Below are 15266 nucleotides of genomic sequence, written 5' to 3'. Positions count from 1 at the left end.
ATATACAGCTTCAATACGGCAATTCTACAGAAAGGTTAACAAGCTGGAGAAGAGCACACAACAGACAGAATGCCGGCTAAGTTCCTGTTTCAATGTATGAATCTTCATCAGTCATGAACGACCTTGCATTGGTTAATTTGGAAGCCAAAAATTCAAGAGCAAATTCATAGTATGTAGTACGGTGTAACTTCAAAGGACAATCACTATGGCTCCTACCCAAAGGTTGATCTCTGCGAGTATTGTAATGCTATTGGAATATTTTTCTAACACCATCACCAATTTCAGTTTAACTTAGAACTGATTACTGCAGAAATTCTTTGCGACTCAAATATCATGTGTAAGACGATGGTTGAAAGGTTAAAGGTTAAAGGCAGTAATTCCCAATCATCTTAGACTGGTTTTGACAAAGTTTTCACTCTGCAGGAGTGCTTGGCTATGTTCTTGGACACAAAAAAAATGAGGCTGGGCTCAGCTTCTAGAGAGAACGGAAATTATTTACACAGAAAAAATGAACAAAAATTAATTTTGGATGTTGACTTTTTTCATTAGCGATAACACAAATAATTTCTGAAAATAGAGTTCATGCTCAAAAAATGTTTTGAAAAAAATGCAGATGAAATACTGACAGATGAAATTCTGCTAATGTTGTTGATATAATTCTACAGACGTGACTGATGAAACAACTCTGCCCTAGACAAACTCATGCTGAGAGTTCATGAGTTGAATTACTGGCAGGGGTTCATCCATCAAAATTAAATAAATGCAACAGCAATATTTCCTTAAAGGGGCCAGTGTACCCAATTTATATTAGAAATTCCTACAGATCCAAAACACACACTTTTAAATATTTACACACACACACAAAGCTGTAGCTGTATTAATTAAATATATTTTACCATTTGAAGGAGCCATAGAATGTAAAGTTTATTGATTTACCACTGAAGCTGTAGCTGGCATCACAAAATACCTTGCTCCTAAGCATCCTTAGTTGTGAGTAACTCCCACTGAAATCAGTGGAATTCACTTCGGAGTAAAAAAAGGATAGCATTTTCAAATTGTAAAAGCAAGACCCACATACCAAAACTTCTAGATTGTTAAGAAGAAGACCCCACATCTCCAACAACTATCTCCAGAGGCAAAGCCTCTTAAGTTGGAAGAAGCCTTTGAAATGCTGGAAAAAGGATGGTTGGATCCATACCACTATTAGCAAATTTTACTCCTTGCTACAACATTTCTTGCCATCATTCTATTTGGTCTGCCATAACATACCTTCTGCCTGCTTTCTCTTCTTTAGAAATTATCTACTTTCCCCACCCAGCTCATATAGTCCATTTTTCCTCAGAGCATTCCTTCATGCGGATACCAATTTCTGGGTAAGGTCAACAGTTATGGTATAGGAGTTAATATGCTTCCCATTATTGCATGGGCCTGATTTGGATCTTGACTGCAGTACATGTGGAGAGGGAGCTTAAAGCTCCCCTTCACTATTTTCCAGACCTGACATAATGCCAGGGAGTCATTACTTGCCTCACAGCTACATGCTAAACTTCTTCACTAGGGCAAAGAAGATTCCTCAGTGCCATTTGAGGTTGGGGGAAACATCTCAGAGAAGAAGGTCAATTGCACCCTCTCCCTATGTGCTATAGGGTCCTCGGGAGCATGGAACTACCAGACTAAACTGATAAACCCAACCGGGGGACATCGGGGGAAAGTATTATCACATAGTTAGGCCTTGAGTTTGCCCCAGTTTTGCAAGGAACACGTTCATTATATGAAAGACAGCAGGAGGGGAAGGGAATTAATTTCTTCTCCGAACAGAAAACCCTGGAAGTAAGGTGATGATCATTTGAAGAACTACATTTCCCACAATGCCCTAGATTTCACATAACTGGAGATAAATTCATTTGAATCCATTACAGCTACATTTGGACACATGAAGCCATCTATGAGTTGAACCCATGCCAATCCTAATTAGCAAAAACCAATCAGGAGCATCTGAACCTTCTACTGGCCCGATTAATTAATCCAAAAACCCAGAACAGAATCCTTTTATTAGGAACAACCATGACACATAACAGTTTGCAAGTTTTCAAGTTCTCCAGAACTTTTCTTCAGGCTTGATGTCCCCCCCTCCCCCCTCAAAAAAAAAGGAAAAGAAAAATGCTAAAACATGACGGAAAGTCCTGGTATAGTCTATGTTGTGCTATGGTGTTAGATTCAGAGCTAATGCTGGTATCCAGTGACATCCAGCTACTTTATGTACAAGATGCCATAAATGGTTAGGGATGCCAACTGCGGTCTGGAAAATTCCTGGAGATTTGGGACAGTGTGTGTAGAGGGGGAATTTGGGCAGGGATTTCACCTACAATCTATGGTATATCATAGAGCTTTCCCTCTGAAGCTGCCATTTTCTGCAGGGAAACTGATCTCTGTGGTCCAGAGATTTGTTGTAATTCTGGGAGAACTCTAGGCCCCACATGGAGGTTGGTAACCCTACATTTCACAGAAAACACAACAACAGCAAAATGCCCTTACTTCAGGGTAATTAATTTTTTTTTAGAAAGGCTAGGATATTTATGTATGTGGTAGTTCACCCCCTGCTACAAAAAATTATTCTGGAGATACCTGACAGCTAATCTACTTTCTGCCTTTCCAGTTAGGAGTTCAAGACAGCACAGAGAGACTTGGTGGCTATGCTTAATCTTATTCTGCATGGGTCAAAGTACAATCATTATCAGAAAACTGTGTAAGTTATTTTATATTTTATATCAGTTGGTATTTACACACACCATAATATATTAGGAGGATGGTGGCTTCAAAAACAGTAATAAATTATATGATTTTAATATACTGTTAGTTGATCTGATCTTTTGAGAAAAGATAACTTTCAAATCAAAGCAAACAATAAGTACATCTATATTGTGAATGCTTTTCATTTTGGGTAGCACAACTCTCTGACCTGAAATTCCAGTGCTTCTGTTGGTCTATAAAGAAAATAATGATTACTCAAGTCGATCACCATCAGAAAAAAGAACAACACCTGTACTTAGTTTAATTTCTAAAAAAAAGAAGCCTGCACAAATGGTGCATGACATGTTTATGTGACCTGAGTCCTTGTATGACAATTTACTCTGAAAATAAAAGGTGTTATTGCCACTCAAAGCCAAGCCAATTAACTGACCCAGAATATATTATTCCAGAATGAGGCATTCTAGTTTTATATTCATTATCTGGAGTGGAGGTTGAATGAAGGTCGAGAAGCTAATTAAGAGTTGAGGTTACAGAAAGCTCTTGAATACTGCATAAAAAATTCTACTCCAAAGATTATTTGTTTCAGCTCCTCACTGGACAAGCTTTCCTTCTATTCTATGTAACAGATCCCTGGAGGAAATCATTAGTGGCTGGTAGTGATCGAGTGGACCTGATAATAATTTGTTTCGGCCAGAAATTTTGGAACTGTTAAGAGTTTTTCTGTGACATCATAAGCACATTAGCCTGCTCAGAAAACTTATTCATTGGAGTTCTTCCAGACCTCTTAGGTGAGTAACACTGGGCCCTGATGACTTGTTTTAATATGCCAACTAGCTTTGAAACTTCATCTTACAGTGCAACATTGAGCCCAGAACCAAAAGTGCTAAGGGAACAAACAGGCCTGCAGCAGGGCGCCTAATGCCCTTTGCTGTTCCTGCTTTGTATGTGCCTGCTTCGTTTAGTGAATAGGATGCTGGTCCTGGCTGTGGCAGAGGCCTGGCCTCTGACTTGTGTTTTGCTCCTGTCACCTCATTGTCAGGCAATAAGCCTTTTGGCTGCCATCCCTCTCCCTCAGGGCTCGGACCCATGCTTTCCGTTTGACACATGGGCGTTCTTACAGTGGATGGAGAAGCCATTGCTGGAGGTGCCGTTGTGCATTCCTATCCTGCTGCCCGATGCCTGGCAAAATGGAACTCAGCTGATGGGCTGGAATGCAAACATGCTTCTGTGGGGTGCCCTGGAGTACACTGATGCCAGGACTCCTGCTGTACATGCCATGACCCACTGTAAGGGTTGCAATGTTGGTGAGTCTTTCCTGTCATCTGGTGCTATGCCAGTGGGAAGAAGGGCACAATGTCAGGGAGTCATGGCTGCACTGGGAGGTGGCAGTCAACTGCCCCCATGTGAGCCACTTACATAAACAGAGATAAAAAAAAGAAGGACAAGGCTGATGGAGCAAATTGCAGTATAAATACATGGTATTACTCAGTTAAAATTCCCAGTATTCCCTGGGCATTTCGCCAACAGGCTTCAAGATCTTTTTTTTGCACCATCAGCCTTGGCCTTATTTTTTTAAAATCTCCTAGTAACTGACTGGTGTGTGTGTGTAAAGTGCCTTCAAGTCGCAGCCGACTTATGGGGTTTTCATGGCAAGAGACTAACAGAGGTGGTTTGCCAGTGCCTTCCTCTAACTGACTGGTGCAGCCCTTTAATTTTCTGCCCACTTACACAGATGTCAGCAAGATGTCACTTCATGTTTCTGAGTATATGCCAATAAAGGTCGACTGACTGACTGACTGATTGATTGATTGATGTCACTTCCTGGTCGGTGGGTGTTGCTTGGGTTGTTGGGGACTCTGGTGTACTCCCTGGGCCTGGCAGAGGGATACTTGTTCTTTTTTCCCTGTGGCATTGCCATAGGGTACTGACCACTGGTGCCTGTGCTGTGGTGGACTCTCAGAATGGTGCTTGCCCATGCCCTTTTATTTAATATGTGTACTCTCTTCTACTGTTATGTGAATGGTAAGCAACAGTAGAATCATACAATTGGAAGGGACCACCAGGGTCATCTAGTCCAGCCCCCTGCACAATGCAGGAAATTAACAACTACCTCCCCCCACCACATCCCCAGTGACCCCAACCCTCGCCCTGCAATGCAGGATCCCACAATCAAAGCACTCCCGACAGATGGCCATCTAGCCTCTGCCTAAAGACCTCCAAAGACGGGGACTCCACCACCCTCCGAGGCAGCACATTCCACCATTGAACAGCCCTCACCGTCAGAAAGTTCTTCCTAATGTTTAGGTGGAATCGCTTTTCTATTGGTTTAAATCCATTACTCCGTATCCTAGTCTCTGGAGCAACAGAGAACAAGCTAGTTCCCTCATCAACTATTTAAACATGGCTATCATGTCTCCCCTCAACCTTCTCTTCTCCAAACCAAACAAACCCAACTCCCTATGTCTCAGCACCATTGTTCTCCTATCATTCATTAAACAGCCCTAAAGAAAAGGCAGATGCTACCTAACTGGTAGGGTTGCCAGGTCTCTCTTCGCCACCAGCAGGAGGTTTTCGGGGTGGAACCTGAGGAGGGCAGGGTTTGGGGAGGGGAGGGATTGCCAAAGCGGCCATTTTCTCCAGGTTGTAATAGCAGGAACTCTCCAGCTAGTACCTGGAGGATGGAAACCCTACTAACTGGTCATGACTAGTTTCACACTTATTTCAATGGTTCAATGGTTCAAACGTCTCTGCAATTAAAATACAAGTTGAGTATCCCTTATCCAAAATACTTGGGACCAGAAGTGTTTCGGATTATTTCAGATTTTGAAATATTTCCATATACATAATGAGATAGCTTGGGGATGGGACCTGTTTAAACAGGAAATTCATTTATGTTTTATATATACCTTATATGCATAGCCTGAAGGTAATTATATACAATATTTTGTTCAATGTTTTAAATAATTTTGTGCACAAAACAAAGTTTGTGTACATTGAAACATCAGCAAGCAAAGGTGTCTCTACCTCACCAGAAGTTTCGGATTTTTCCACCTCTTTGGACATCAGATTTTCAGGTAAGGGATACTCAACCTGTATATTCTAAATATCACACAATCTTCATATTCAACAAGACTGGAATCAAGAATTCTCTTTGTAATTTCTTTCTGATATGGCTAAAAGCTGGGTACAATGATTCCTTTGAAATCAAAAGTTGCTGGTTGGTGCCTACTACAGATTTTTTGTCCTATCAACAGCCTATCACACCCTGATATATACATGGTATGTTTAGCATTCTATTTAGCAAAGGCTGGGCGGACAGACAGTGACAAGCCTGAGGTCAAACAGTAACCTTAACGGCTGGGTGAAGATTTGACCATTGTTCACCATTGCCCCCCTATATATCAGGACTAGTAACAGGGTTGCCAATCTCCTGCTATTACAACTGATCTCCAGCTGATAGAGATCAGTTCACCTGGAGAAAATGGCTGCTTTGGCAATTGGACTCTATGGCATTGAAGTCCCTCCCCAAACCCCACTCTCCTCAGGCTCCACCTCCAAAAACCGGTGGCGAAGAGGAACCTGGAAACTCTAACTAGGGCCAAGCAGACAGGGGGTCAGCAAGAGCACGCAGGAAGAGCATCTCTCTCCCACTGCTTTCCTTCGTACCTCGTTGCTCTTCTCTTTCGTTTTTCTGAGAGTGGCACTTTGATGCACCATGAAAAATGTACTTCTAAGGTGCCTTTCGTTAATAATGGGAACTACATTTCCCACAGTGCCGCACTTCTGACACATCAGAAACACTGAGGGGAAGCAGGAGGAAAAGATTTGCTTCCCACTCACTCATCTTGTCCTGTTAACTCCCTGCCTGGCTGGATTTGGCCTGGCCGGTGACAGTTCTAATCCCAACTCCAGGTCCACCCAGCACAGTAAGCCACAGGGGAAGGAAGGAGGAATGAAATAAACGGATTCAGTAATGAAAACAAAACAAAAAAGAAAGGGAATTACACTTAGCAATAACCTTTCCCTGTACTGCTCCTGACTCTCTGGTTCACTATTCTGTGCTACAAACTTTATCATCAAACATTCTCCTCTCTCAAAAGGTGGAATTTATATCAAGCAAGCCCTATCATGAGGGTAACATTTGGAAACTGCTGTTGGGAGACAGTAGTCTATAAATTTAACAATCCACCCTGCAGACAAGCCAATACAACTAATTACTTGCACATCCATTCATGCAACCAGGCATCATCACAAATCCAGCTGGTCTTTTTCATGATTTATTGAAAACAAACATCCAGCTGGATTATTGATACTTTGGCATTTAAATCTGATACAAAAGTTTGGAAATTTCTGTTCAAGTTTATCATCTTTGTCACATTTAATTTGGCTCCAGGCATTGATTGATGTTTCAAAAGATCGTCCATGCAGCCCTTTCTTTAAATTTGTACTGAAGGTGCAGCTTGCACCTATAAACGGAGCCGCAAATAGCTGTATAAATTCTGTTCAGCACAATGAATTGTAAAGTGTCACTAGTCTATTGAAGGGAACAATATACTTACAGATGGGAAAGTGACACAAGATCATTAAAGGACCCTTCGGGGACACTGGAGATATCATTGCCATGAAGAGTCCTAAGAGAAGAGGAAATAACACAACATTAGAATATGGCACTACCAAAAGCAACATTAAAACACGCAGCTGTTAAAAACCACTCTCCAGGACCCACTGTAAACATAATTTAGGAAACAGTCCATTTTAGCAGCTTCATCATTTAAAATTAAAATAGTTTGGGGATATGTGTTCATTGTTTCCTCTTTATAGTGATGACAGAAAGGAAAATAGCTGCTAACAAACAGGGAACCTGCGAGGACTTGCAGGGGTCACTTCATTTCCCCTGTATCCCCTTCTCCATACTATTTCCTCTTTCTCTCCTTCTGGGGCTTCTTATACCCTCTTTCCTTTTGCAGCTTCCTTCTCCCCTTCCCATTCACCAACCATTTTTATCTGCCCCCCCCAATCTTTAGCTATATTTATGATACATTTACTTCATTTATACCCCACCTTTCTCCCCAATAGGGACCCAAACAAGCTTGCATCATTCTCCTCTCCTCCATTTTAGCCTCACAACAACCATGTGAGGTAGACAAGGTTGAGAGAAAGAGAAAGCGTGACCAGCCCAGGGCCAACCAGCAAGTTTCTATGGCAGAGTGGGGATTTGAACACTATTTCACACTGGCTCTCAGTCCTCCACCCCCAGCCTCTCCCTGGGAAAAGTCTAGCTAAGTTGAAAAGTCATGCTGTAGCATGTCGATTAAGTGAGTTGTGTGGTAGCCAATGTTGGGCCTAGCCAAGTTGTGCAAATTGTGCACAGGCTGTTGTTCTGCCCAAGTGAGCTATATGGCATCAATTTGACCAGTAGTCACACCTGTATCTAGGTGTATCATGCAAATTCTATGGTAGCAAGTTGCTGGTGGTTGCTGCTGACCTGGCATCAATAAGTACTCCCTCCAGGGAGGAGGGATGGGAGCAGGGATGCACTGGGAGGCTAAAATAGCCCTGGAAAGAGCCATCCCCCATCCTTTTACTGACAGAAACCAAGGTTTGAAGGCAGGCAATATTGTTGTGGTTACATAGCAACCTCCACAATGGCCACTGAGATCTCTGAAGGCATCCATTTCTTAAAGAACAGTCTCTGTTTCAATTATTTGGGGCAAGTTAATCCCCAATGTGTTGCTGTTGTTGTTGTTATTTCCCCCCTGCACTTTTTTTCTGGGGCTTTTCTCCGGGTTGTTGAAAGATGTTCTGTCTGTTCATTTTTCCAGTCTCTGGATTTAAGTATCCACAGATGGGGCTATGTTAAGAACTATATTGACAAACAGGTGGTCTAAAAAGACTTGTGGGGAGCATCTCATTTTCCCCTCCCCCCACTATTTCCTCTTATCCTTCCCAGAAAAACCCCCTTAGCCTCTCCCCTTTTAGTGGTTTCTCCTCTCCTTCCCATAATCCAGCCAGCCTACCCTTATCCACCCCCTCTCTTCAGCTTTCCTTCCTTCTCTCCCCCTGGCAACCTCTACCAAGGAAAACTATGGACCAGTTTTGTGGTGCCATGGGGCTCAGCCCAGGTCAGTGGTGTTGCTCACCAAGCCCAGTTGCATGGTGGGGACCCTGCAAAGACTAGCAGAGGGACCTTATTTCCTCTGTTTCACACTCCTCACACTATTTCCTTTGTCTTTCCCTGGCAATCCCCATATCCTCCCCTTCCCCTGCTGACTTCTCTCCTTCCCATCCACCAACCGTATATAGCTATATCATTCTCTCTCCATTTATATTCTGCTTTTCTCCACAATGGGGACCCAAAGCAGCTTACATTATCTTCTTCTATTCTCTTTTATCCTCACAACAACCCTGTGAGGTAGGTTAGGCTGAGAATGTGTACCTGGCCTAAGGTTACCCAGTGAGCTTCCATGGCAGAGTTGTGAGGAAAACTAGCATGGGAGGGAGGCAAGATCCTCTCCTACTCCCATGCCACAGTGATCCCAGCCAGAATCAGGTTCCTGCGGTGCAATTTAAAGGAGTTCCCAGCTGGGAACTAACTTTTTAAAAAATGGCTGCATGTTCCTGGGGCTGGATGGGCTCTCAATTTCAGCTTGTTCACCTTTAACCACTTCACCATGGCCTCAAGACACTGGCTCAGAACTACTCCAGCTGCTTCTGGAGGCTTAGATAAAGAATTATGGATGTCATCAGCATATTATGCACAATAGGATGTGGCCCATGATGCAGTGTGGGGATCTGTTGTGCCATTGATAGCTACTTCCAACACAATGATTTCCTACATGGATATCAATTCCGCGCTGAACCATCAATCTTTTGATAATCACTTCTGTGTAGAAGCATATGGTGGAAAGTGTTACGAGTAGGATGTAATTTGCAGTGTATAACTAAGAGAGAATTCACTACCTCTGTTCTTTGGTTAACAAGAAGGTACTTTTTATTTGCAACTGTGCAAGGGCTAAAGCCAGCAAGTCAAAATTTCCCTCGTTTGTGTGGGCCAGGGCAAGAATGTAAGGCTAACTGCTTCCTTCCTCAGAAAGCCCTGCTTAGTCATATCTTGGAGTAGGAGAGATAACACGGGAACACTTTCACTCCTGTGCAAAAATGAGCTGAAGCATGAATTGAGTGTCTCTCTTTCTGAGTTCTGTGAATTTGGAAGCCTCCAGATTGATTTGATTTATTATGGTCTACAAAACTCTGGTGTCAGCTACAACCCTCGCCACATGTCATCCACGTTGTTATTAAAAATCAATTCTCCTGGGGAGAAAAAGTGCTTCCAAGCGACAGCGTGCAATCTGTTAGTGTCATTTATTTATTATCAGCGTTCCCAAGAGAATCTCCGAAAGGAATAATCAGCAAAAGGTTTTCCACATTTTCAGGTTTCTTTTTAGAAAAAGATACATTGCTTCTTGTCTGACTAAGTTTGACGTGCAGGTAACAGGGTCTTTTTCATGCATGAGCCACTCCTTTCCTAATTGTTTTGTTTGCAAGGAAATTTGCTCTATTAATATTAAAGAGGAAAATTATCTTATTAATTTGAAAGCATCCCTGGACATTAAACTTAATTATAGGCGCAATAATGTGTGCCATGTTCATAAGATCAGATTCTGCATTGCTATTTGGGCCTCTTCACATATTACATTTTTAAGTGTACCTCATGTCATATAGATATACCAATCTGAGAGCTGGGATTGTATGCATTTCTCGGATGAGAGTACGCTCTTAGGCAAATTCCGGTTGGTTGATATGTCATGAGTTCAGTTTCCTTAGCTAGTTTGCAAAAATACTATTCTTGTTCTGTTTCGTTAGCAGTCGCTAATAACATGTACCAAGTGTGAAATGGTCAGCATTTCAAGGGGTTTTCTTGTGGTAAAACATGTAAAGCAAATATAAAAATACTACATCAAAAAGTGTGAAGCAAAGTTTGATACAAGCAGGGGACACTCTAGCACTTGTGGGAGGCATCTCTTCCCCCCCTTCTGCCATTATTTCCTCTTTCCCTTCTCTGGTTGCCCCCATAGCCTCTCTCCTTTTCCTGCTTCCTTCTCTCCTTCCCACCCACCCACCAGCCAACCTAACTTTACCTGCCCCCGCCATCTTCAGCTTCCCTTCCCTTCCCCAGCAGCCTCTACCTAGGAAATCTGTGCCCCAGTTGTACAGTGCTAGCAGCAAGGCTGGGTCCAGTTGCAAGGTGGATTTCAAGTTGGTGGTTGCTGTTGAATAACAGTAAGTAGTTGGGCTTGCCAGTATTGCTGGTGAGCCTGGCTGCAATGAGTCCTCCCTCAAAGGCCCAGTGAAGTCTATGTCCCCCACTGTTTACTGACAGAAACCAAGGGTTGAAAGCTGGCAATACTGTTGTGGTTGTCAAGCAACCCCCACAATGGCCACTGCAGAGGGCATTCATTTTTTAAAGCTACAGGCACTGCTTCTATTATTGTGGGGGTTATAAATGTCCAATGCATTTTCCCCCTCAGCTTTGTAAAAAGATATATGTTCTCTGTACATGACTCTAATCTCTGAATTTAAGTATACATAGATTTTGTCATGTTGGTAACTAGATATATCAAAAAACAGGGCTCCATAAGGACTTGTGGGGGGCATCTCACTTTCCCTTCCTCGCTATTTCTTCTTTCTCTTCCCTGAAAGCCCCCATAGCCTCTTCCCTTTTCCTGTTTCCTTTCACAAATAACGCCCCTGGTGCTGTTTAGGGCAGGAAAAACAAAGCAGAAGGAAGGAAGGATCCCCTTCTCCCCTCACTCCATGGTGGATTCCATCAGAATCAGATTCCCATGGTTCAGTTCAAAGGAGTTTCTGGCCAGGAACTCACTTTTTTAAATGGTGGCATGTCCCTAGAGTGAACCCACGGATGACCATTATGACTAGATGGGCCTTCATTCGAGACAACATAGAGACACTGCTGGTTGCAAAGATGGCAATGTTGGCTAGGATTGATTTACCAACTTTAGATTGGTTCAAGCTTTCCTTTACAGACCAAGAAAAGTGCTTGGGAATGCTCCTGGAGGCAGCCTTGTTGATGAAGGAAAGATGAAGCCTTGCTGCCTTCCTTTCATAAATTGGCTTTTCAGATTCTGTTGATCTAGTTATGCTGATCCATGCTGCTGGAAGATTATTTCAGAGGGCAGCCATGTTGGGCTGCAGCAGAATAGATTCCAGTCCAGTAGCACCTTAGACACCAACAAGAGACCTCCCGAAAAACCTTTGTTAGACTCTAAGGTGCTACTGGACTGGAATCTGATTGGAAGATTAGACTACTATAATGCACTCTACAAGTTGATTGTCTTTGAAGATGACTCAGAATTTACAATTAGAACAAAATGTGGCTGCTTCAAAAGGTGCACTGGTTACCTATTTACTTCAATGCCTAATTCAAAGGGCTGGTTATCACCTTTAAAGGCCTTTACCTAGTTACTGGTGTCTCTTGACATACCCACGCGCCAACTGAGCTCTTCAGACTGAGCCTTCCCTTAGGCCAGTCCATTCTGTGACGTGTAGAACAAGGGAATTTTCCTATAGTAGGGCCAGTATTATGGAAAAGCCTATCAAAACTGGCCTGGCAAGTACCCTTGGCTTCCTGCTTTTCAGAAGGCATGCAACAGTATTCCCTGTGGAGGGTAAGTTATATTCGGGGCCATTTCTGCTGCGATTCGGTTTCAATGTATGTTCTACGTGGCAATGCTTCTATACTGCTTTATTTTACAAATGCAATTGGCTGTTGCTTATATAAGCTGCCTGAGTCTGAGGAAAAAGGCAGGCTATAAATATTTTTAAACAAACAAGCAAACAAAAACAACCACAGCCTCCAGCTGGCTGCCGTTCACCCCTTTTCCACATGTCTCCCACAATGCCTATTCGTTGCCCTAGATGGCACACTGCCTATTGTGCAAGGAGGAAGACGGAAGGTTGCAGGAAACATGTGGGTGGCGTAGCCCACATGCTTCTGGCACTTCATGCTTCCATAGATCATCTGACCGTGATGACACTAGCTGCAGAAATGAAGGGAAAATGCTGCACACACGCACGATACGCCACCCATCTATTTGCTAGAGCTTCTCTTTTTGCTTCCCAAGGCAGGCCCAAAGAAAAGTCAGTAAAGATGAAGGATCTTTCCTGTTGGATCTCTCTTCTGTTGCAGTAGTCCTGCTGACCATTCTCGTTACCAGCCTCTGCACTACTCTGGAAAAGAATACATACTATTTTATTGTCCCAATGTTATTCTGCTACAAGAGGAAGCAGAAGCATATGACACAGGTCTTCTTCTGAACGGCCCACTTCAGACTTCTTCAGCATCTTTAAAATTAACAGTCCTTTTTAAAGCTCAAAAGGATCTCACAGTCTGCACACACAAGCCCAACATTCACCTGCATCAGTGGTTACAGGCTATTTTACATCTCAGTACAAGTACATTGGAGCTAATTGTCAGGAAATTCGTGTGATGTTGTGAGTCAAGTGAAAGCCATCTGCTCCTTAAAAATCAAGCTGTCGCCTATGGCCTCGTAAACCGTAATCCAGACATAGTGATACTTACAGCACTCTGAGAGACTTGAGCCCATTGAAAGCATGGACTGGGATACACCGTAGCTTGTTGTAGCTCAGGATCCTAAAAGAACCAGAGAAGACAGGTTCTGTGTCTTTGCCACTCTTTCCATGAAGCACAAGCAGAGCGGAATTCATTAACTCAGAAACATTAAGTAGTCACTGCTTAACGTAGTTGACTTCACACTGAACAGCAATTAGAGCTGATGCCAGAACTACTGAATACTTACAGTGTTGAGAGATGTGTCATATTACTGAAGGTGTAATTGGTCAACATGCTGATACTGTTGTTGCTCAAGTCACTGAAGGAAGACACAGACATAAAGGTCATTGACACCATCTGCGCTGAAAACAAGTCTTTTCTCAAAGTTAGATCAGAACCAATAAGCAAGGTTTTCAAAGCAAACAACAATGGCCAGTTCACTGATGCCATAGTTGGAATGCTCCCAACAAATCAAAGCAAGTACTGATACGGTAATACCTTTTTATTAGTAAAAGTATTCAAAATTTCAAATAACACACCAAAAATTAGTGCCTGGTGAGATCATAGAATCATAAAGTTTGAATAGAACACCAGGGTCATCTAGTCCAACCCCTGCACAATGGAGGAAATTTACAACTCCCTCCCCCACACACACCCAGTGACCCCTACTCCATGCCCTCAAAATGGCCAAGATGCCCTCCCTCTCATGATCTGCCTAAGGTCATAGAATCACCATTGCTGACAGATGGCCATCTAGCCTCTGCTTAAAAACCTCCAGGGAAGGAGTGCTTACCACCTCCCGAGGAATCCTGTTCCACTGAGGAACCGCTCTAACTGTTAGAAAATGCCTTTAATGTTAGAGATGCATTAAATGGGGAAGGTGGCCTTTTTTCTTATTGTGAAAGGCAGGATTAGGTTAGCACACAATGGAATACACTTTTTAAAAAACAAGCTAAATAACACAGGTACTCAAACCACCTTCCCAACTGACGCCAGCAGGGAGGTCTTGGGACAACTTGCCTTTCCATGTGGTCCTAACAGAAACAGGATTATCATCAGGCTCAAACAATATTAAGGTTGATCCCTGTTCTAAAAGCATTATTGGGCTTATGTTTTCTATTTCCAGAGGAAACAGAGCCTACCATGCAAGCTGTATTTGTAAGATGCCTCTAGCAATACATGTGTGAGTCTGTCAGCCACAAGTGTCACTCTACAGGAACATACATTATGTCCCTACAATACAGAATGGAAGAAATACTTTCATTGGGGAGGGTACCAAATGCTGAGATACTCACATAAGTGTCAAATGTCTGAACATGGACAGGTCCTTTGGCACAGCAGACAAATGATTTCCTTCCAGATATCTGAAAATAATTTTTTGATTATAATTTATTGTCACTTCTGCAAATATAGAAAAATTAGGATGTTAAACAATTTGGAATTTTTTTTTAATGAATGAGCAGCACCTGGTATAGGGGCCACACCAAAACATATTCATATTCAGTTTGCTTCATTCTTTATCAATGTTATTGGTTTTCCTTCTGTTTGTTATTATGTCTGCTTGGATTCTTTACGGTATTCTTTGTTTCCATTGCTTTCAATCGTAAACATTTTTCCAGCTCTAACTCCAGCTGGGATGACATTCTCATGGATTGTACCCTGCAGCCATGGAATATAGTTTGCCCAATTTCAAGCACATAAGAGAAAGTTGCTCCATTTTATTAGTGAATAAAGCAAAATATATGTCTGGCTCTTTGTATTTCCCCATCCAATTCAGATAAAAATCTCTCAGGTTGCATCTTTTACTGAATAACTCCTTCCAGACAGATAAGAGAAAGAGTGCTAATTTAATTTCATAGGCAGTTAAACCTCACTTGCAGAATGGGCACATTTAGGCATTTGGCATCCTAAGAATGCAGGCATT

At 42.5% G+C, this 15266-nt stretch overlaps 1 protein-coding gene across 1 annotated transcript in view; it reads right to left on the bottom strand.

Annotated features, from left to right (window-relative positions):
* Positions 1-15266, bottom strand: part of SLIT3 (slit guidance ligand 3) — a 590119-nt gene that overhangs the window by 111923 nt on the left and 462930 nt on the right. Inside the window, exons 21-24 of the mRNA XM_056847932.1 lie at positions 14638-14706; positions 13590-13661; positions 13352-13423; positions 7311-7382 (exon numbers count right to left, since the gene is read on the bottom strand). Of these exons, the coding sequence (XP_056703910.1) occupies positions 7311-7382; positions 13352-13423; positions 13590-13661; positions 14638-14706 (285 nt within the window). The remainder of the gene's footprint in view (positions 1-7310; positions 7383-13351; positions 13424-13589; positions 13662-14637; positions 14707-15266) is intronic.

This window comes from Euleptes europaea, chromosome 1, assembly GCF_029931775.1.
Source record: "Euleptes europaea isolate rEulEur1 chromosome 1, rEulEur1.hap1, whole genome shotgun sequence".
Lineage (NCBI taxonomy): Eukaryota > Metazoa > Chordata > Lepidosauria > Squamata > Sphaerodactylidae > Euleptes > Euleptes europaea.
The sequence above is the reverse complement of the archived record's forward strand: the minus strand, read 5'-3'. Positions and strand labels throughout refer to the sequence as shown.